The following is a 24,900-nucleotide window of genomic DNA, read 5'->3' as shown; positions in this document are numbered from 1 at the left end:
AGAGAGAGAGAGAGAGAGAGAGAGAGAGAGATTTGAAAAGATTATTCTAAGGTATTTATATTTTGTATATTGATATTTGAAGGTAGATTTTTTTTTAAAGGAAGAGGGATCGATATTTATTTAGTAGATAATGTGGTAGGGATATGAATATTGGTATTGGGATGTAAGATTGGATATTGACGATAGAGAGTGAACAGGATATACAACAGCTCGGGTTGGAAAATAATCTGGCATTGGGAATGGATATGGAAGAAAAGAGGGTACTGTTAGGATAAATATGATAATTATTAGATTATAGGAATAAGGATTGAAGTGGTGAAAATTTGTATCGAAAATATATGAAAATTAAATTTTGATATTATTTTAATGTAAATTTTTAAATAATATTCTATTGATTTATATATATAAATATATTGTTTGACAAAATTTTCAACAATAATTCAAAACGTTGTTTTATTTAAAAAACAAATTTCTTTCGACGATCATTCATTTTTGACTTCGCCTCTCTATTTATCCCTCCTTATATTTGTAATATCGAAACTCGATCGATCAAAAACTTTTGATACCTCGATCCGATTATTCGTATATAATAATATCCTTGTGATATTTCTAAAACGTGAATGTAAATTGGGAAAACAAAAAAAAAAAAAATCATTTCTTTAAATTTCGAAAGCACGGAACAATTCCAATCGCGTCGCGATCGCGAAACGAAAATTTCGTTCTACGGAACGGAAATGGAATAAAAAGGAACGGCGATAAATTAAACCGGCTTGATGCCAGGGAAACGTCAAAGAAACGGTCACTGCGTTTCGTTCGAATTCAGATATTCGTGTTGGAGACAAGTGGGTCAATCCGCGTCCCAAAAGCGCGAGGCGGCGACCGACATGGGGCTAGAATGACGGAAACTGACTGGCTGGAACCGGAAATCGCGCTGGAATGTAAGATTATCCGCGCTGCGCGCCATATACTCGATCGATTGTATTCGTTTTATCGTATTCGTGTATTCGAATTGTGTGAAAAAAGATTTGATACGTTTTTTTTTTTCTTTTCTTTTTTGATATGATCGAATTTCAAAAAAATTTATGTCAATCCATTATTTTTAGTATAAAGGATTATTTTAATAATCTTGTAATCTATCTGTGGATTAATATAGATCCAGAGCAAAAACCAAATTTCCAACGTTACATCTGTAGTATCTGGAATTGTTCCAATTTTTTTATAATGCGGAGATGTAATATCGAAATAAATTAATCTCGCCGTATTCGGAATTTATTGATGATCCTTGATGACACTGGAATAAGAGCAAACATGTAAAAATTTGGTTTCAAGGCGAGGATTATTTCTAAAATTTTGGAAATATTGTAAAAATATATCGTCGTAATAATTAAATTGAATTTATAAAATTCAATTTCAATATTAAAATCGTCTTAAAATCTTGTTAAAAAAATTTATAATATTATAAATATCGAATATATATAAATATAATATAAATATAATTAGAAATAATATATAATTAAATATACTGTTATGAATATTGATAATAAAAAATTATAATAAAAATTTTTGATTTAAGACGTACGATATTTACTACTGTAACAATAGTGTACTTGTGTCCACTCTGTTAATATTTGAAAACGATTTCTTTCCTCAAACGGTATTCATTTAAACATCCGACCTCTAGAACGTCGGAATAGTAAAAGCGCTCGTAAACGACGCCGCTCCCTTATATACATTTCGATTCCCCCCACCAATACTCCTCGCGCTCGCGCTGCGTTTACGCGAGATTATTGCTTTTCAGAATAATTTATTAAAATTATACGTAATAATTAATTAATTTTAGCAATACCACGATAATTCTAAATTACAATTCTTCGCTTTTGCGTACGTATATTTTATCTATTATTGTTTATTGATTTACGATAAAATTTTACAACAAGTTTCGTCGTTATAAGTTATTATTTCTCGATGTGGAATTATATTAAAATGTTTCCGCTGTTTTTTTTTTTTTCTTTTACGTTGGTAACGCAATATTCAAGAGATAAGAATAACTTGAATGTTAATTAAATATTTATTTTTATAGAAACGAATAATGAAAAATACGAAAATAATATTTATGTTACTTAATGTATTAATAATTTAATGTATTTGAAAGTTTTATTTGATTCTATAAATTATTATTATTTTTTTTATTTAACTAATACTCATTCGAGTATTTTTTTCTGAATTTAATTAAATTAATTCCAATGTTGAACTACCACACAATTCTTCGATCTAAAACTATTTCTCGTTTTCAATAATAATTATTTTATTTAATAACAATTTCTAATAACGATTCCTATATATAAATAAATACTTTTTAATAAATCTGAAATATCGTCAAGTCGATTGTTTGTTAATTTTTCCCTTCTTATTTCGAGTCTCTTTGAAGTTTTTTTTTTTTTTTTTTTTTATTTCTTTTGTGATTATTTCGTTCGTATCGCAGTCGAACGCCAGTCTTAGAAAAACTCTCCGATGACGCCTCTAGACTGAAAATAAAAATGAGCACACTTGCGTTATGTGTAGGCTGGCATGTCGTGGCGTGAATTTTTCAAATCCACCCACCCGTTACGATTATTTTTTCAACTCGTCCCATTGCCTTCGTCACGTTGTAAAACGAAGCACGCAACAGCAGGAAGATGTTCATCCTTCGAATGAATTAACAGAATCTTCAAATAACACTTTCAATTTATTAATTATTTTTCAACGTGCCTCCAATGATTTGGATATCGATTTGAACTGCTTAAGTGTATTTTACGATTTTATGAACGATTGCAAGGTAATATTATTCGTGGAAATAAATATGGATACGTGCAATAATCACGAAACGAAAAATATTATCGTCCATCCATTTCCAATGGATTTTGTTGTTTCAATTTTAATTATCATTCTCGTAATGGGGGCCTTGGTATGAAATTAGAAGCGGAGAGACATCTCGTAGACGCATCTGACGCGATCTACTTCACCGTTCTTAAAATATCTCGGTTGAACTAGGCCGTAATTACATACATTTCTTATCGTGAAATAAGAGATCCTTTTTTTTCTTTTTTTTCTTTTCAGAGAAGAAGATAAATAATAATATATAATTTGAAATATCTTTATACGAAGATAATATTATATGTTTAAAATAATTTAATTAGAATATCGTATTCAATTAGTGATTTTCAATTATTATTTATAAAAGAATTTAATGATAAATTTAATTTCAATACTTTTAATGTATTTAACATGGATAATTTAATTAATATATCGATATCACGTGCCAATATTACGTTCAATTTTTTCCTTTTCTTTCTTTCTTTTTTTTTTTTTTTTTGGTACCCCTTATTTCCTCCTGATGATCCATTGTAAAGAGAGTGAATGGCCAAAGAGACTAAGAGCTCGTCGTGGTTGTTAAAAGTCTTTTGTAGGGTACGAAACTTGTTAGAAGCGGTTCATAATGCTTTAATGGACCGCTGACAGCGTCCTTAATTAGCGACTGGACGAAAAAGTCAATAATAATACTAACTAATCTTCCGTAAAAATGGCAGGTTATATATGAAACGTTGTTACATTATCTTTCTCCACTCTTTATTTTCTTATATTTTATTTTATTTTATTTTATTTTATATCCCCCCTCCCCTCCTTTCTTTCTTTCCCCAAGATGAAAGGAAAATTATTTCAAATAATTCAAGAACGGACGGATCTTTATATTTAACCATTCTTCCAACTACGCCCTATTCCTTTCTCTCCCCCTTTTAAAACCCAAAGGAATTTTTTCAATGCTTAACCATTATATTTTAGTTTCAATTTAATGTTCGAAAAATCATTCTTTATTGTAAACACTCATCCAAGAAGCGTACTGTCACGTTAGCACATTGTAAAACTTGGAGTAACGACGCCGTGGCAAATAGCCGGAAATCGAGGAGGAGAACATACCGTAAAAACAAAGAGGCGATGACGCGGCGCAAGCGAAACGCGTTAATTCTTCACATTGCACGATCGAAGTATAATTCTTCGCGAGTTGGAATCGAGATGAGTCAGCGAGGGAGAGCGCATGCTGACGCTCAAACACACGTTATTCCTTTTTTCCCTCCCTCCCTCTCTCTCTCTCTCTCTCTCTCTCTCTCTCTCTCTCTCTCTCTCTCTCTCTCTCTCTCTCTCTCTCTTCGTTTCCTCTCCCCTTTATACTCCTTGTATTCCATCTATGGAAAATACTTTTTTGTTTTCGAAAGATATTTTTATACACACGATTGAATTATCACTTTGGATTATATTGTTATATATTCGAAAAAAGATAAAATCGTATCGAGATTGATACACGATATATTCGTGTAGATGGAAGTAGAATGGAGAAAACGAACGAGATGAGGAAATTAGTTGAAGAATTTTTAATCGAAAAGATTTTTAGATTTTTTTTTTTTTAGAAATATTGTTTAAAAAGAATATATTTTTTAAATTAAAGATTTCAATGGTACATAATCAAGGATACGTGGGATACGAAAGATTTCACGATACAATAATTCTAAACTTTCTCACAATTTAATTCACAATATCGTAATCTCTTTGTTGAATATATATATTTTAAATTTACACGTTTCTGATGATATCTGATAAGAAAAATTGGCATAATTCTCTCGATGCAATACGAAGAGAAATTTTCCTTTCGGTTGATTTGATCGAAGATCGATCGTTTTATAAATCGTTCTCCAGGAAATAATACTCGTATTAAATTATGTAATGGAAGCGCGCCGTGAGAGGGATCCTCTCGAAGGATCTTAACACGGAGCAAGCGAGCAAAGGAAGGAATCTGTAGCTTGTTCAGCAATGATTAAAGAGGCTAAAGAATCAACTTACTTCTGACATAGCGTCACGCTACGGGGAATATAATAACGTGTTCCTTAAATATAATGTAATCCTTGCAAACCTTTGGAAGATAAGTTTCAAGCGTGGAGAACTCGCTTCCCAATTTTACAATTCGAAGAAATATAATTATAATTGATCCATGCTTCGCACGAACGAAATAATGCAATGGAATATTTCTAAAAACAATTCGATATTATTTGAAAAATAAAATTTAATATAATTATATAAAATTATCTTAAATTTCTTTATATAAATTTATATAAATATCTTTATATTTCGTTATATAAAATTATCTTAAATCTTAAATTTGAAGTTTTCAATTAATTGATTGTTCAATCGATGTTATAAGATTTGAAAGGGATAAAAAATCAAATAAATCTGATGTAAGAAAATTTAATCTTAAATTTCAAGTTTTCTTTACTTGAATTTCAATTACTTGATTGATGCTCAGTTGATGTTATAAGATTTGAAAGAAGATAAAAATCAAATAAATTTGATGTAAGAAAATTTAAGTAGAATTTACAAATGTATCTAAGGAAGGATGTTAAAATATCTTAATAAAATTAATTTTTTCGCTTTCGATCGAAAATCAAATGATAATAATAATTGCGTTGTAAAAAAAAAAAAAATATCTCTGGAAATCAGATTCACGTAATTCTAAGCTTACGGTTATTATACGGTTTATACTTATAACACGATATTTCGATTCAAACTCTGCGTCTCTTTAATTTAAACACCTTTTTTCCACCACTTATCTTACTTTTCCAAGTATTTAACAAGAAACAAGATCTTAAACATCAGATTTCTTTACACGTCTCTATTGTTCCCGTTTCAGAGAAGTGGCGTTGCGTGAATTAGCAAGAAGAGGGTGGCAAGGTTGAGCGAAGGTGCTCGACTCGAATATTCCTCTAGTGGCTCATCGATTGCGGTTTCCTTGATTTCCTGACGGTGAGTTTCTTTAACGATAATTTTAAACGTATTAAAATTTTCGCCTTTCCAATTTAACTTCAATCTTTGATTAACCTAACCTTAGGTAATTAAAGAAAGAAATAAAAAATTATATAAATTATATGTAAAACGAAAAATATTATTTTATAGATCGATATGCCAGCTTTAATCTCTCTTTAAAATTCGAAATCGTATTATTTTTGAGAGAATACTTCTTTTCTTTTTTTTTTTTTTTTAAAAGAGATATTTGCATTTCTGTATATTAAATCTTTTAAAAATTGAACAAGAAAAATGATTTATCCCATCCACGATACCCTTATATTCGTTCCCAATTTTGTCTCGATCGTTTAATAGCCCTTGTTATTGTATAATTATAAAATATAATTATAATTATAATTATTTATTATTTCATAATAATTATAAAATATTAAAATATTTCAAAGATTGAAAGAATATATTTTTTTATTAAATTAAAGATTTCAATGACGTATATATAATCAAGCATATCTTCAACAGGGGATACGTGAAAGATTTCACGATACAATAATTCTAAAAGAAAAAAAGAAAAAAAAAAAGAATCCAAAAACACTCGCATTTCGAACGTTTGATCGTAAANAAAAAAAAAAAAAAAAAAAAAAAAAAGCACAGGAAAAAAAAGAAAGGAAGAAACGACAAATTTTTCACCAGCCACGTTAAACGTGTAAACTAACAAACTACCCCCTTTCCACCCCCCTTTCCCGGAACCATAATCCGCCCATAAAATCCACCGTGCGTCAATATTTGCAAAGAGGCTGGCGAGTGGCCGGCACAATGAACTCTCTGCAAAGCGTGGAGACGGCCTGGGTATTTATGTTAATTAGAAGCCGAGGCCGTGGTTGGGGTTGAAACGCTCGAAAATGCGATTGGCCAAGCGCTTCTCTTCTGCGAAACAGAAATTAATCCAAATCTCCCTCACCCTCCCCTCCTTCCGTTCGAATTCTGGATTCCATGTGAACCATAGATAACGAGGCGGAATTAATAGGCGGAACTATCGGCTTTGGCCAATTTTCACGTGTCCTTTTATCAAGGTGCGCCCTGCCCCCTCCCCCCTGCTGTTGTCGACGCCACGTTCTTGCAAAGATTAATAATTAAGATTAATTATTAATGTTACTTGCCTTTTTTTAATTATCTTGTGGGGTACAGGAGAATAGGATGGTCGAAGGATATTTCAGGGTTCGATAATGAAATTTTGTGAAGGAAGAAAAATTGGGATCTTTTGGAGCAATTTGAAAAGAATTGGAGAAAAGAATTGTTAATTGTTAAGAGAATTTCGAATTTCGTTTTGTGGAAGAATTTTTTTCTCATAAAAGAGAAATAGAAATCTTAGGAAATTGGAGACTCCATTATTAATGTCGTAAATATCGTGAGAAGTATTTTGAAAGGTGAAAAAAAAAAAGTGATCAAATATATTGCAAAAGTGATCGGAATCGATATATCTCTTCCATTCATTCATCCATTGCTAGCTTTCTCTCGCAGTTGTAACTCATCTCTACGGATATATCACGATAACAGCGCAATATCTTGGCGTAAAAATTACTTCCTCGAGCACTTGGCGAGTGCAATTTATTTCAGCGACACCGACGGATAGAGAGAAAAAAAAAAAAAAAAGAAAGAAAGGAGAGGGGAGAAAAAGAAAGGAAGGAAGAAAGCGTCGGGGGTGGTTGGGGCTCGCCTGTAATGCGAATAGTAATCCAATTTCCGTCGCTTTAATAGAAATTGCTTTGAGGATTATATAATTTTTCCAGATTTAAGAGCCGCGCCAGGTTTTACCCTCGATCACGCAAATTTACCTTCGATCCCGTGATCAGAAACAATTTTCCTTCGATTTAAAAAAAAAAAACTTGCAAAATTTCGAAAAAATTCGAATTTTCCTCGCGAGAAGAATTTCCATACGTGTCTTTACGTATAAAAGAAGAAATCCTCGAAACTTTGGCCGAAAAACTAAAATTATTTATTATAAGATATTTTTAGTAAGAAAGAATGGAGATTGTATATAATTAAAATTTGATAAAAAATTTCGAAAAAATTCGAATTTTCCTGTCGAGAAGAAATTCCATATGTGTCTTTACGTATAAAAGAAGAAATCCTCGAAACTTTGGCCGAAAAACTAAGATTATTTATTATAAGATATTTTTAGTAAGAAAAAATGGAGACTGTATATAATTAAAGTGATAAAAAAAAGAAAAAGGAGGGGGATCGTGAACGGTTCCTCGAGCAACCCTTATTCTAATATGAGCCAACGAGATTATATCGGGTCAAACCGATATATTCTTCCCTTCTTTATTTTCCTTTCCTTTATCTGTCTATCACGGATTTTTCAAAGGCTCGTTGAGGAATTAATCGATAAAACGATTCTCCGTAAAAATTCATCCATTCGAAAAATAACTTTCTCGAACTCGGCCCTCAAATCGATCCAAACCTTCTCCTCAAACCCGGATTCTACAACAATATATGAAACGGTTAAGACAATTTCTTTTTGCAAAGAAAAGAAAAGGAAGAAGAAGAAGAAGAAGAAACTTCTTACGGCTTCCGTATCGAAGTATATCGAAGGATTTTCGCGTTTCATAACGCGCTTTTCAATGCCGTGGAAATTCTTTGCTCAAGGTGAACGATGAACGAGAGAAATCGCTCCTCGAGAAAATCCTCCACTGTGTATTTGTTACGCGCTTACCCCCGTGACTTCTCACACGTTGAATCCGTTTCCGATTTCGACCCACCTCTTCCACTGTTTCTATCATTGTCCGTTTTGTTCAAACAAAATTATTCAATTTTTTTGATTTTTCTTCGTTATCGATAGAGTAATTTTTCTTTAATTTTTTTTTTTTAACTTTTTAATTTTTTTTTTTTCTTTAACTTTTTAATTTTAATACACGATAATTGGATTCATTCGATGTTGTCTTAAATAGTTTTAAATATCTGCGTTGATTTTGTTGTAATTTTATATATATATATATATTTTTTAATTATCGATAGATTCGTTTATTCAATTCTAGATTGGAATTAAAATTGATTCAATATTATTGATAAGTTATATAACTTTATTGATAATACAATGATATTTTTGATAATATTTTTTATTGATAATATAACTGATAACTTTATCGATAAAGTTAATTTTCTTAGTATGTCAAATCTGATTCGAATTATTACATTATTTAATTTATGTCTTAAGGTTTGAAATGATTGTTAAACACGTTTCAACAGAATTTAGAATTGTTTAGATTAAAATTAAGGAGATGCTTTGAGATTCTTTTTTTTTTTTTTTTTTTTTTTTTTTTTAATTTATTCAACGTCCAAGTTCCGTTTTTAATATCGACGATATAACTCGAGAGAGTTATTCATCTCAAAAAGAAAAAAGTGCCATCAATACATGTATATGCTTTCATCCCCTCCTTTCGAATCAATTCATCGAATTCAAAAAATCAAATACTCGAACCATCCGAAGTATCGACCTAAAAAAAAAAGAAAAAATTTATCAGAATAGGATAACCAATAACGTTAGAGAGAGATGCAGAAAAGATAAAATTAATAAATTAAATGAATTTGTATATGGGATTTCGTTCCAAAAAAAAAAAAAAAAAAAAAAAAAAAGATAATCGAAAATTCTCATAAATTTTTAATTCTACCCTCGAACGAAGAAAATCGTCCAATTAGAAGATTGAAATAAATAGATTGACATTAAAAATACTTTTTAAAGGGGAAATCTTGGCAGAATTCCCACCCGTATTCTCGTTTCGTTTCTTTTCTTATAGATAGATTCTCAAAAAAACATTTTTCTTGATTTTATATTTTATTAAGATCACATACGATAAACAAATAAATATAAATAAATATATAAACATAACATATAAATAAAAATATTCGATAAGAAAAGAATAAATTAATTTCTAAAGTGTCGTCACGTAAACGTTTACATTACATTTTACATTACATTGAAAAAAAAAAAAAAAAAAAAAAAANAATTCAACTCCATAAAAATTTTTCTCTTCTCGAGATCACCACTCGAAGATCTCGATGATATCCGGAGAAAAAAAAAAAAAAAAAGAAAAGAAAAGAAGACGGCCTAAGAATTTCACCCGCGGCGCGATTATGCATTATCCGTAGGCTCTGATCTTTCACGAGGACCATGGAGAACCAACCCTCTTTCCCTCCCCCTCCCCCCTTCCCCGGGAAAAAGTGTTTCGTGCACAATGATACGACGCAGAAATCATTCGGAGATGAAAAATGGACGGCCGAGAGAGAGGCGGCCTTCTTCACTTTGCCACACTCTCTCTCTCTCTCTCTCTCGCACGCTTACTTGCTCTCTCTCTCTCTCGCTCTCGCTCTCTCTCTCTCGCACGCTCGCTCGCTCTCGCTCTCTTTCTTTCTCGCACACTCGCTCGCTCTCGCTCTCTCTCTCTCGCACGCTCGCTCGCTCTCGCTCTCTTTCTCTCTCGCACGCTCGCTCGCTCTCGCTCTCTCTCTCTCGCACGCTCGCCTTAACGGATACCGAGTCCCTGTGACACAGTTTCGCACAATAGAACAGTCCACCGTTTTCACTCCCTGATCCACACCCCTCCCTTCCCTCCGCCATTCTTCCTCCCCGTCTTAAAGGCCCATACCCCCTCCTCCTTCACCCGACGTTCATTTTTAATCGTCCTTGCCCTTCGCGCAGCCCGCCGATCTCGTCGATGTATTAAACATTGGAAAAGAGGGGGGAGGAAAGGAGAGAGAGAGAGAGAGAGAGAAGGAAATTTAATTGGATAACGAGGAAGAAAGTTGGAAATTGGGGGTGGAAGATTGGGGATGGGAAATGTTTGATGGATTGATTTCTTCGTTTGTGAAGATGAGCAAGTTTGACAAGGAAAGGGTAATGATGATTTTAAAAGAGTGTTTTTTGGAGGGGGAGGGTTTGAAATCGGAAGTTTGTGATTTTTAGTGTATTTGAGGAGATAATTTTCCTTCGAAAGGTTTATGATAATATAATAAGATTCTGTTATATTTTTAGTAAAAAAAAAAAAAAAAGAAAAAAGAAAAAAAGTGGGGGAAGGGAAGTGAGAAATTGCATAGAGAAACAGTGAATTTTGAAGAAAGAGAGATAATGATTTTGATTATTTGTTAAAAAATATTGTGGACGTCGAAAGGTCAGTGATGACATTCTCATTGGAAAATTTTTGTCATTTGAAATTTTCTTTTACCTTGGAAACTCTGGTAGTTGTAATTTTTTGTGTAATATTCAATTAAGGTATCACAGGATGTTACCTAGTTCCGTGTCTCGGAAGAAAATGATTTTTTTTGGAACGAATTATTATATACGATGTTGTAGATTTTTCTTTGCAGAGGAATGATCTCTCGAAGTAGACGTTGATGTGATTCCTCTCAGATAAGCAATAATACAGGATATCAAGAATATATATATATATATATATATATGTACACACGATAGCTAAATAACGAGATGTTGAAATATTTTTCTTCCGAGAATTTGAGCCAGATTTCTATGAAAACTTATATATATATATATATATATATTTCTTCCTAAGTTACAAGACATACTTGAATGTATATCGAATAAGAGAAGATATTTTTGCAAAGTATAATAGATTTTCTTTCCATTCTCGTGTCAAGAATACGAATCTCCCTATCGCTGGTGGATGTACTTTAAAAAACTTCCATCCGTTATAACGTTAGAAAAAAAACATTCATCTCAATTTAAACAATTTATATACCCCGTACAACAAGATTTTTACCTCGATTCATTTTTAACTTCCGTTTTCTTGATACATCGATCTCGATTAATTACTTCGATCTCAAATGTATAATTTCATCGTGGATTCCAAGCGGATTCTATTTTTCATATCCGCATGCTCGTTGCTCGTGTCGTTTCCATTATCTGGAAATCCTCGAATCTCTGGAAGAAGAAGGGAAAAAAAAATAATAAAAAATCCAATGATGTCGGGTCAGGTCAGGTCGCTAGATTCTGTTATACTTTTAGTTAAAAAAGAAAAAAGAAAAAAAGTAGGGAGGTGAGAAATTGCGTAGAAAAACAGGAGAGCCAACTTTAGAATGAAAAAGAGAACTGAAATCATCGCGCATGCGCCCCTGTCATTTTTTTAAATAATCGAGATATCGATCTTTAACGCAACGCGTCTTGCCTCGTGATTCTAATAATTATGGAGGGAAATTTTTAAAAATTATTCCATCTTATTGCATTTAAAAAAAAAAGGAAGAAAGGAAGAAGAAGGATAAAGTTAATTATTTTTTGATATATATCGAAGTTTGGTAATAAAATTTCCCAATAAGAGTGTTGTGTATTGGTGAGAAATGGAAGAAACTTTGAGTTTCTTGAATTTCACGGGACAGGATGTCGCGAAGAGGAGCGAAAAATAGCGACGAAACTCTCGGACAAGCGATAAAATTAGCTCGGTTTCACCGGGAGAAAAGTCAAGGAATTTAAGATTGGATCCTTCCAAAACTTCGTAAACTCTCGTCTTAAATGATTAATAACGCCTTCAATAATTCCACCGGTATGGCATATTCCAATATTTACAAATCCTCTTCAATCCCTTACTTTCTCTTATTCTGTAAAGAAAAAAAAAAAGGATATATAATTCAATTCTCTTACACTCCTTTATCTTTACAAACCTGTTGAAGAGACAAAAACATCGACAAAACGTTAAATCAAATCCGAATATATATCTTAATCGACATAACGACGTATATTCGTATTAAGCAGTTATAACGGAATAAACGTACAATACAACGCTGATATTAAAAAAAAAAAAAAAAAAAAAAAAAAAAAAAAAAAAAACACGTAAACAAAATCACTCACAAACGCTTAATAATCCTAACAAAATATCTTGATTCAAAAAAAATTAATAAAACTTAATTTACTCGTACGTGTAACTCGATAATTGAGACACGAAGAGAAAAAATAAATAAATAAATAAAAGAGCAATTCATAAATGGAATTTCATCATCATTTTTTTTTTTTTTCAAATGTGTGTCACGAGTGTGTTGCGCGATATTTTCCATCGCGTTTCACAGAAGAGGAGGGGAAGAGAGAGGGAGAGAGAAACAATAGTTGGCCGCGCAATTAGCGTGCCGTTTTTCCTTCGCGTTATTCTCGAAACCAATTAACGGTCCGTTGATTCGGGAACCGCGTATTATGAGCATGAAAAGACCGATGAGGCGCCGAGTGCGCGCCTCGATCACGTGAAAATTGCCGGCCAACCCCCCCCTTCCAAGATCGTTATTGCAGCGAAAAAAAAAATGAAATAATCTCAAATAATAATAATAATAATAATAATAATAATAAAAATCGCTTTGGCAATATTTCTCTGGGAAAATAATTTCGATTATGCAGGGATGTAATAACATCCCCTCGAAAATTAGGGGTTGGCGTGGGGGATCGAGTTAATTGAATTAATCTTGTAATTTAGAAAGGCTTTAGGGGATTCTAGATATTGTATGTTATATATATATATATATATATGTACAGTAAAGTTTTAATAATTTGTAATTTAAGGGAGCTCGAGGTTTTAGTTTAGGAATATTAGGATATCGGTGTTAAGGGCTGGTTTGTAATTCAATTGGATTTTTCGGATCACGTTTGTAGCACAGGTTTCAATTGGAGTTATAATCCTGTATTTTGAGTTATTTGATGTAAGATGTCACTATTATTGAACAATTGTGTTCAATGTTGTATATAAAGTTGATATAAAGCTTGAAACTCTTAACTTCACTATTTACTTGATTAATTGGATAACTCAAAACCTGAAATTACGATTTCCTGATTTAAATTCAATAATCGCTCGATTAACTGAATGCCAAAGGTAGAATTTTAGTTAATTTAACTAAAGCCTCAATTTTTCCTTTATCCCTTTTACATCCATATCTCTTTACCTACGACAGTAACCACGCTCTCCACTCGATTAGCATCTATGGATCGTCATTTCAAGCTAACTCACGGGGCGACATCGTGGTGAACTCGTGAAAATTAAATCGCCTGCGGTGTGCGATCAATCTTTCAATTTTCGTTCGAAAAAAAAAAAAACCTCTGTTTTCCATCCGGATGGTACTCTACGTTCTAATGGATCATCATGTAACCGAGATCCTAAATTGAAAAATCAATCGTGTGTCCATAGGTGAGGGCTCGTGTTTCTAATTCAAAAATTCTAATTCTACGTTTTCTAATTTGTGAATTATTTCATTGTTGTTGTAATTATTTTTTTAACTTTAAAATTGTTTAGTTAGTTAAAGTTAGTTTTTAATCCTCAATTTCAAAACGAATCAAATTTACTACGTTATATTTTTTAACAGTGAAAGTAAAAAAAAAATTTGTATTATAATTGCATCTATAAAATAATGGTTATTCGCATCTTGCATTGACAACCTTGAACCAACAACTTTGGAATTAATTCCTCTATTTATATGCAGTTGCAAAGAGCTGATGATATAACTTATGACCGTTCGCATAATTAATAAAAATCAATTATATATATATATAAATATTAAGTATTATAAATATATAATTAATTATATAATTATTGTAAGTATTATAAATATTATAAATTTAAAGTCTCGAATTTTTTTTACATTTTACATAATTCCAAATTGATTAAAAATTTAATTCATTCGATTAATTGATTAATTTTGAGAATCTTTTCAATCTAATCACATTTTCTTCACTGAATATTTCTCATGGACAATTTTATATGAATTGACGTGCGAAACGTATTTCCTTTTTTTTTTTTTTTTTTTTCGATGGAAGAAATTTAGACGTCGCGTGCCTATGCATTAAAAGGCCGCAATTGTCTCCGGCGGACATCTTGACACTGATGCGTTTAATTAAAGGCGATGAAGGTTGATCAGGGTTCATCAAAGTCGAGTGACGAAAATGACACTGTCGACCGGTTGCTCTAAAAAAAAAAAAAAAAAAAAAGAAACGTCTAAAATCCCTTTCCGGGAAAGAAGATGGGAATAAAAGAAAGGAAGATCTAATATTTTTAATATTTTCGATTTCGAATTAAACTTTTTAATCGACAATCAATCCACTCGAATAATTTCTCCAATAATTTTTTTCTTTCCATTTTCAAAATTATCCCAATTTCCACTCCAAGAATCTTTCGAGATCAAAAGAAAATATCCACGAGTTTATATTATATTCGATTAATTTTTCAATTCCATCTCTCAAACTCTCTCTCTAAATTCCAATCTCTCCAACTCTCCTTTCGATACACTTTCCATCCCTTTCCATCACTCTCTCCATCCTATCAATTTTTCCCGCGTTATCTGTCACTTTCAAAAAAAAAAAAAAAAAAAAAAAAAAAAAGAAAAAAAGAAAAGAAAAAATCCCCAATTCTTGAATCTCGTCGGCCGAGCGACGAAGAGGGGAGGGGAGGGGAGGGGAGGGGCACGGCGGAGCCGATGTTTTAATTGCTGGAAATTCGGCCGCGGGGAGGGGTGGCCGATATAAATTGGGTCACGGGTCGAACGTCCTCTGCGGACCAGTATGCGGATACCGATATATTTTTCGCCAACGGGGGGAGGGGAGGGGAGGGAGGGGAAGTTTTTTGGACGCGGGCCAAAAAGGGGTAGGCTCGATTCCATCGACTTGTTGCTGATACACGACTCCGATCCAATTAGAGGATGATCGTCCCTGTCACGCGATTTCATCAATTTCTTTCCAATCTTTTTTTTTTTTCTCTCTCTCTCTCCCTTCCATCTCCAACGACGATGTTATATTTGATTTTGATACTCTCTCGATTCAAGTTTTTGGATCAGGTTTTCCAATCTCGAATTTTCGAATGATCGATCTTTTTCATTCGCGCTTGTTAAAGCAATTTAATTTTAAGTTTTTAGGGGGAATTTACATGCAAGGGGGATGGAAAGGAAAAATTGTGTTAACTTTAAATTTCTTCGCGAGAAATTCGCGAGTTTTCAAATTCGAAAATAGAGAAAGGAAATTGGAGGAAACTTAGGGATTCATGGGAAAAAGATTGGTTGGACTGATACGACCGGACTTTTTTTTTACATTCGCTCATTCTATACGTTAAGTGTGCAAAAAAAAAAACAGGGTTAATTGCAGTCCACGAGCTATCAAGTATACAGTCGTGAAATTCTTGACCCGCATGCATAAAATCGCTTTGATCAGGAATTCGAAGAAGCTGGACATCCCGATCGCTTGTGTTAAGCTTCCAGTCGATTGCTCCTCTCCTCCTCCTTCAGTTCCTCTGTTTCTCCGAAATTTCGGATTATTCCTTGGATATCTGGATTATTTGAATATCGTCCAAGCGTTCGAAATATTCGAAAGAAACGAAAGAACAGGGGGGGGGGGGAATATTTTCAATTTATTCGATTTTTAATTGTAATTTTATTTAAAGTATAGGGAATTGACGACATCTCGATGAAATTTAATATTGGAATATCTTGCCTCTGATTTTCTAGATTCGAATAGATAATGATCGATATCTGGATTTTAATGTTCATTGCAGAATATATTCTTTGATTTCGTCGAATTTAAAATAATTTCGGAATTTCGATGTCATCGAGAATAAGAGGTATATTAGAATTCCAACGTATTCCAATATATTTCAATTCCATTATAAATCCAAAGTATTCTATAAATTCGATTCCATTGCAATATTTTTATTATTCTAATTTTATCGGATCACGTATATGTTCAACGAAAATTTCCCGATGAATTTCCAATATTCCATTAACTTCAATTCTATTCCAACATAATATTTCAATCAAAATCACACTTCTATTTCATTTTCCAAAACCGCCATTAAAACCTCAATTTTAACCCCCTCCCCCTACTCTCTCAAATACCTTCACAATTTCACAAGCACCATCACCAGAAGTACAACCGTACCGTCTAAAATTACTTAGGAAACCGTTTCGAATATTAAATTACTCCGCCAGTCTCCGTCCACCCCTTTTCATCAATCTCAACATCCCTCTCACTCTAAAATATCAATATAGAGCGAGAAAATCGAACATGGCCACGTGACTGTTGCAAATGGAATCGTTCAACTCATAGAAGTGTCTTCCTTCCACGAAAAGGGAGCCCAACACTTCACTGCCAACCAACCGACCGACCTTCCCTCTTCCCAACTAACCCTAGAAACGCTTTAACCCCTCTCCAGAGGCTGCATGTTTTCATCGAGGGTCGGTTTAACTGAAAATACGGTTACATTTTCTCGTTAAATATTATATCAAGGAAAAAAAAAAAAAATATTAGCTCTCGTTAGCGCATTAAAAATGTGGATAAAAATGTGAGCTTTGGGAGTGTAAAAGAGAGTTTGATGTGTAATAAATTTATACCAGTTGAATTTTTTTAAATTTCGAATGACGTAGGATAGAAATGTTTTATTTGATTCTAAAGTTCGAATAAATCTCGTTAGTTGATTGTCACTTGCATGAAGAATAGAGTTTAAACGGATGGGTGATTTTAAGAAAGAAAATTGGTCAAAAATACAAGTTGAACAATTTGAGAAATTTATTTTACATTATATTATATATCTTGTTATTAATGGAATATTTTATATTTGATTGTAGAAATTTTTTGGAAATTATGTAAGAGTTGGAAGATAAATACTGCAAGATAATTTTATGAATACTCAGAAAATGACACCAAAAAAATGATACATAAACTGCTATTAAAAAATATAGGAAAAATATTTTATATTTTTCAAAGTTGTTAGATTGATTATAATATTAAATTTCAAATAATTCCATTGTGTATTTAGAAAGAATTTCTTTATTAATTTTTTACACAAATCCTTTCAATTTTAATGGTGCTTAAATTAAAGATTATGAGTTTATTTTAATTTAAGGTTATGTCCTCTTTAAGAAATTATTTCATCATTATTAAAAATTATATTATTTTTGTCAAAGGAATCTTTTTAATTCAATGTAATTCTATTTCAGATGAAAAAATATTAACAGGAAAATTGAATATATAACATGAAATTCTTTAAAAATGTAAATTTCTTAAAATTTCTTATAATTATCTCGTAGTTTATAAACTTGTTAAATGAACGTTTTTAATTTTAGTATACCTTAAATAAAAGAATATGAATAGATTGAGCGTAACGTAAGATTCTCTTCAAGCCGAGATACTGTTCCCAGAACTCGTAGTATCTTGAAAGAGACGTGGGTAACGTAAGCGATCCCATTCATAAACCTAAAATCAATGACGGATTGGTAGAAGGAAATTCGTGGCTGCGGATTGGACGCATATCGTCGCCATGATGGCATCACTGGCCAATCCCCGTGTTCGCCTCGTTTTCCACAGCTTCTGCACTCGTGGCCGACTCTTTCCTTCTCTCTTCATTTCTCTTTTTCCCAAGTTTCTTTGTCTTTTCTGTTTCCCTTTGTTTTCATATTTCCTTGATTTTCTTCTTCTTTCTTTCTCCTGTTTAGCATTTTAAAGCTAGCGTTTTATCGTTTTTTTTTGGGATGATTCTTTTAGGATGAACTTCTTCTCTCTAGAATTTTCCCTAGATTTAGTATCCAATCAGATTTTTGTGGATTTTTTTGTCTAATGTCGTTGTGTAATATTTGCTTTTAATTTTACTATATTTTTTACTTTTTCAGTATAATTTTAAAAAGTTTCGACTCTTTTCCAGTTTTCGTTATATTTCTGTATCTTCGATTTCTATCGATAATCGCAAGATTTGATCAATCTTGCAAAAATTTTTATTTATTATAAACATTTATTTAACTTACATATGTTAATTTCAAATCTAACCTAAACAAATGAACTTAACCTAAGTCAATTCAAATTTAACTTAAAACAATTCAATTTTAACTTGTAAGTGTAATCCAAACTTAATATAAATCTAATCAAAATGTAATTGAAGTTTAAATCAAATCTAAATTTATCCAAACTTAATTCAGGCTTAACAAAAACCTCGGATATATGGATTCACATCTCAGAACTTTGACACCTAACCTAAATTTTATCCAAACATCAAGTATAATTCATACCAGCGTCGACATTGTTTCCACTAGAAGTAATCCAACATAAAATCTTCCTTCCTAAGACAGTATATAAAACGTGTTCCAATTCTCATTATGACGAGTCATTCACATTGCAATTCAGTGAGTTTGTCTAGTTTTTAAGACAAATGGCGCATTGCGTGCACCGGACAGGCGCAGTGCGCTACCTAAACGATAAACCCAAGAAACTTTGAAATCATTTCGACACGTGAATTTGAACTATGAATCTCTTCGATCGAATGTTAAACGCCTCGAATCTCAAATTTTGATTCCTAACTATATTGTTCTTTTTAAATCAATAAAATAGTTTTATTAATTATTAATTGACCGTTTTCAACGAACACTTGATTTGATGTTAAAGTCAATCGATATATATCGATATAACATATATAAAGCATTTTGATAATCGATTTACCATGCGAAGAAATTAGAGCGGCAGATTTAAAATATTTTCTATTTAAATTTTTTCATGTTATTATAAAATAATTAAAATTTAAATAATTTTAAAATTAATGAAAAAATATATTATGCATAAATATTTATTGTCAATTAATTTTTCATTTTTAATCATTTTTCAAAATTTCAAATTATATTAGGAATATTTTCTTTTATTTATTTTTGTTTTTATTTATTTTTTTTTTTTTAATCAGTCAACACAATTGGTTTGATTTATTTAATCCATTTTTTTTTTATTCTCCATGACAAAATTCTTTTGTATTTTTATTCAGCTCACTGATTTAAGAACAAGAATAAACAAAATATAAAATGAAAATATTAAAATACAAAAGCTTGTAAAATATTTTCTTTCTTCTTTTTCCATCATAGAAGAAAGATGCAAAGAGCGAAAGAAACGATTGCGATTTTTATTAATGTCACGAAGAAATGGGAGAGAGAATTAATTCGAAGTGATTTACAATAACTATTATCATCTGTGTAGGAAGGGGAAACCGGAAATGCGACGTTATATTGTTCTGTGGCTCTATGAAAAAAGTGGGTGAACCCCTCGGGCAGGCCATCCTTCATTTACAAACAAAGGTTCAGGAAAAAGTTTTTGAAGCGAAGACAATGGGATCATGGAAAAAGCACGCAGAACTCTCGATCCTCTTTTTCACCCCTTTCTCTCTCTTTCTTTCTCTCTTTCTCTATCTTTTTTCCCCCTATCATTCATCATGAATGAAATTTCGTAATTCCATCTCTGAGAAATCTTACGTTTCGTAGAGAATGAAAATATTTTATGGTTTTAATTTGGATTTCTAGTTGGATATTTTTTAGCGTTGTATAAAAAGAATTGGATTAAGAATTTCTGAAAAAATTTTCAATCAGAAAGACGATCCATTTTATATATAATTTATAATACAAATATGATTTGAAAAATATACTATAAAAATCATGGATTTCTATTCTCATTTTTTTTTATATTTCATATTTTAAATAAAACAATTTTATCACTATAAAGTGTTAGTTTTAAAAAAATTCAACGATAATGTTATAAATATATAACGTGAAAATTCTATAATATTAATTTCTAAAAAAATGTAAAAAAATTAAATGAAAATTAAAGAAAAATTTAAGGAAATTTAAAGAAAAGTTAAAGATATAAAAACTTTAGTATATATCTGCATAAGAAATTATAAAAGTTACTAAATGAAAAAGTAAAGAAAAAAAAGTTGATAAGCGTAAAAGAGAAAGGAAGTAAAAGTACCCTTTTGTCATCAGCAGGTCTGGTGTAACTGAAAGCAAAGAGGAGCAAAACGTGGCGGATTCGGTGACCCCTCGGCTGTGACCAGAGGCGCACAGAGAATTAGGGCAAGGAAATGCGTGAATATAAAATAGTAGTGTTGGGCAGTGGAGGTGTAGGCAAGTCCGCCCTCACTGTCCAGTTCGTACAAGGAATCTTCGTCGAGAAGTACGATCCGACGATCGAGGACAGTTACCGCAAACAGGTCGAGGTCGACGGTCAACAATGTATGTTAGAAATCCTAGACACAGCCGGAACGGTGAGTTTTCTACCATATTCTTTACACTATCATTTTAGTCATTATTTCATCCATAAAAAACATCATTAAAGAATGGTATAATTTAAATTGTACAATAAAATTACTTTAAAGTATTTTTTGAAATTTCTTTTAAAACAGTTTTTGTTAATTTAATTTTACTATTGAGTAATATATTAAATTTTATATATATAATAAAATAAAATGTAAATAATAAATTCTAAATAATATTTTTTTGTTATATAAGCAGATAACAATTTTAGATATTAAACATTATATATTTTATATAAAATAATTTTTAAAATCATAATATTTTAACACATTATTACAAAAAACATCTTAAGAAAAACAATATCTTGGAAAATTATAATGTTCCTCAAAATAAGTAAACAATCCAAGAGAAATTTCAATTTATTCTCAATTAAACTTTTGAAATTAATGGTCTTTATTTTAAAAAAATCATTTACTTTAAGTTCAGAAAAGATTGTGTACTCTTTAGATAGAGATTATAAATTAACATCTCTCTACTCCTTTTTACAGGAACAATTCACAGCCATGAGGGATCTTTACATGAAAAATGGCCAGGGATTTGTGTTAGTATATTCGATAACGGCGCAATCGACGTTCAACGATTTGCAAGATCTCAGGGAGCAGATTCTACGGGTGAAGGATACAGATGACGTGCCTATGGTGCTGGTGGGCAACAAGTGTGACTTGGAAGATGAGAGGGTAGTGGGCAAAGACCAGGGCGTCAATCTTGCCCGGCAATTTAATTGCGCGTTCATGGAGACTTCTGCCAAAGCCAAAATTAATGTTAACGATGTGAGTAGTAGATGCAATTCAGAGACATGTTAAATTTTTTTTAGAATTTTTAAAGTTCTAGATGAATAAAAAAAATAAAATCATTATGCCATTACAAAATAACAGTAGTTGTCTGAACAAAGGTGTCTGAGAGAACTATTATTGATTTTGAATTAATACTATGTGTAGGACTATTCAAGACCGTTACAAAGGTTGAGATATTCTAATTAAATGTGAGAATGTAATAGCCTAAGTGTAAGAATATGATTCACATGATATTATTTTCTAAAGTATGTATAAAACAATGCTTGAAAAACAAAAGAAAAAACTAAAAATTATGAGAATCATTTAATTATATTCCTATTTTCATTATTTTGATTAATTCAATATGTAAAATTTATATAAATTCAATATTATTGAAAAATATAAATAAAATGTAAGTTATTTATTGTTTTAATTTAAGATAAAAAAAATTTATTAAAATAATAGATATTATAGAAATTTACTACAAAGATTAAAAAAATAACTTGTTATTTTTTTAGTACTATAAATAATTTAATTCCTCTAAACTTCAAAACTTTTTTTAAAATTTAAAGTATAAATAAAAAAATAATAATAATCATGTTAATTTTATTTCATAATTATAATATTAAAAAACAAAATTCAGTGATATAAATTAGAAAAATTACAAATAAAATGGTTTTTAAAAAGGTTAATTTTATATTAAAAACTTTCACTTTATGAAAAATTTTCTAAACATTTCACAGTAAATTATATTTCAAAAAAATGATTAATGATTAAGAAGAAAGTAAGTTTGAACTTAAATAAATAATTTTTTAAAGAGATTAATTAAATAAATCTTCATAGAATATTTGAAATAAATTTTTATTTACATTTGTATCTGCAACTTGGAATTTAAGAAAATTTAAGAAAATTCAATACAGAATTTCTTTTTTATATCTTTCCACACATACATACATTTTTGAAGCATTTTCATTTTATTCTATTATCAATTACATATGATTTTTTTAATTTAATATAAATAAATTATTTTCACAAATAGTAACTTTTTGTACTATCATAGCTAAAATAAAGACTAGTTTTTATTTCATCAATACATACAAAAAACATAAACAATTCATAAATAATATTTTCTAAAATAATTTACTTTGGATAAATTCTATTTATACAGATATATTTATATATATCTGTTATGCAATTCATTCTTATACATAAAATCTAAATCTTTTTGAGATAATTGAATTACTATAGGAATTTTTTTATTCACATTCATACTTTATTAAATAACCAATTACTTTTCTTTTAATAAATCATAATACTATTATATAATCAAATATTTAAATTTGAATTTAGCATTCGGTCATTCTCAATATTGGATTAATGTTAAAAAAAATCTATTATTATAATTATTATTAACAAAATAGAAATAAAATTTTATTATAACAGTAATTTAATGTCATTCATAATAATGTATATCAATCAATAAAAACTTATTTCTGTTACAGATTTTCTATGATCTGGTACGACAAATAAACAAAAAATCACCAGAGAAGAAGATGAAGCAGAAAAAGAAATCGCTGTGCCTACTTCTGTAAGGTAGATCTAGCAGAAGCCTGTACTCTCCTGCATGAATAAATTCACAGAAAAAGGGAATAAATTAACTAATAACCAGCAACAAGTCCGGATACAACCAACGGATGATACAGGGGTTCAGGTGACCACGGAGAAAACTAAAGCTAGCTGACAAGGAGGGGGCTGACGGAATTATAAATAAATAGACGAAAAAAGAAAAGATACATACAAGAAGAAGTCGTAAAATATCAAGGAGAGGAAAAAAAATATAGAAGATGAAGATGACAATGAGAGGCAAAGAAAAAAGTGTGAAAGAAGGAAAGAATGAAGAAGAAAGTCAGAAAAAAATAAAACAGAGAATTAGAGGAGAGAGGGGAGGATATAAACAGCGAGTAAAAAATATAAAAAAAAAAAGGACTAATAATGTTGTACATACGTTGGTCCCGGGGTGGTTCGTGTGCACGCGCAAATACAGAGGCGCACAAAGAATTTTTAGTGTTAACGAGACCCCGCGGCGTCAGTTATCATTATAATAGGAGTTTTGCATTAAAGAAAAAAACAAGAAAAAAAAAAGGAGAGACAAGAAAGAAGAACAAGTATGGATGAAGAATAAAATATGATTAAGTAATGATTGTATATATATTTATATATTTATATAAAAATATATAAATGTATATATACGTATTTAGGAGAAAAGAATGAAAAAAGAAAAAGAAAAATGTTTGGACGTGCGCGTGCGCAGGCCACCAGCCCCCATGCATCGCCCGCCGCGCACCTCTCTTATATATATATATATATATATATGTATATATATCTTATATGTATATAAATATATATATATATATATAAGATTATATATATATATAAAATAATTATACATAGACGGTACACATATACACAATGAAGAAAAAACACACAGACAGACAGACATACACACGAATGATTATTATTACTATTATTATTATTATTAATTATTATTATCGAAGCATCAAAATATTCATAAGTTATCAATCGTTTGTTTCTCGAACAATATATGTTTTTTCTATATCTCTCCGTATTAAAGCAAATAATAAAAAATCTCTCAGTGAATGTTAAGAAAAAGATAAAAAAGACTAAACAAAGTAAAAAGCCCAGGCTCTCTGGTTCTCCTCCTCATTATTACATCCAAAACACCTCATTTTTTCCCCCTTCTTTTTTATGATTTAAGTTCACATTTAACCCATTTAAAATTTAATTTTTGCAATAAATATTGTTCGAAGCGTACAAATTAATTAGTTTGGAACTTTATGAATATATATCATTTGTCTTCTCAATTTCTTAATATCTCTTTTAATGTCAATCAATCTTTCTTTACTTCTATAATTTATATAAAATGTTAAGCGATATTCATTCGTCTATATTTTCTTATTTAGGTTTCTTTCATGTATTCATCGCTTGCTATGAAGACAAGACAATTCAAGTTAATTGAAATTAGGAACCACGATAATATAGCCAATTAAACATGATTAAGCACAAAATGGAATTTTATTGAAGCAAGAATAAATTGTATTACAATTCGTCATCTCAAGAAGTTAACACAAACCAGGATGCTCTATATCTGTCAATGTTTGTACAAAAGAAAGTGCAAAAAGTATATCTAGGAAGGAAAATAGAA

General features: G+C 30.7%; 1 protein-coding gene across 3 annotated transcripts in view; it reads left to right on the top strand.

Annotated features, from left to right (window-relative positions):
• Window positions 1-24,878, top strand: part of LOC122717479 (ras-related protein Rap1) — a 40,886-nt gene extending 16,008 nt beyond the window's left edge. Inside the window, exons 2-6 of one of the 3 annotated variants that reach the window (XR_006347221.1) lie at window positions 5,717-5,829; window positions 20,578-20,855; window positions 21,393-21,674; window positions 23,180-23,870; window positions 24,659-24,878. Coding sequence is in view for 2 of the 3 variants with exons in the window: in XM_043941588.1 (XP_043797523.1) it covers window positions 20,673-20,855; window positions 21,393-21,674; window positions 23,180-23,269 (555 nt within the window). In the remaining variant the exon portion in view is untranslated. Of the gene's footprint in view, window positions 1-5,716; window positions 5,830-20,574; window positions 20,856-21,392; window positions 21,675-23,179; window positions 24,091-24,658 lie in introns of those variants that run through there. The other 2 variants (XM_043941588.1, XM_043941587.1) reach the window with 2 other exon arrangements.
• The last annotated feature ends 22 nt before the right edge of the window (window positions 24,879-24,900 follow it).

The sequence above is a fragment of the Apis laboriosa genome, unplaced genomic scaffold, assembly GCF_014066325.1.
Source record: "Apis laboriosa isolate Shangri-la unplaced genomic scaffold, ASM1406632v1 scaffold5213_cov150, whole genome shotgun sequence".
In the NCBI taxonomy this organism is placed as follows: domain Eukaryota; kingdom Metazoa; phylum Arthropoda; class Insecta; order Hymenoptera; family Apidae; genus Apis; species Apis laboriosa.
This window is presented reverse-complemented; position numbering and strand designations above follow the sequence as displayed.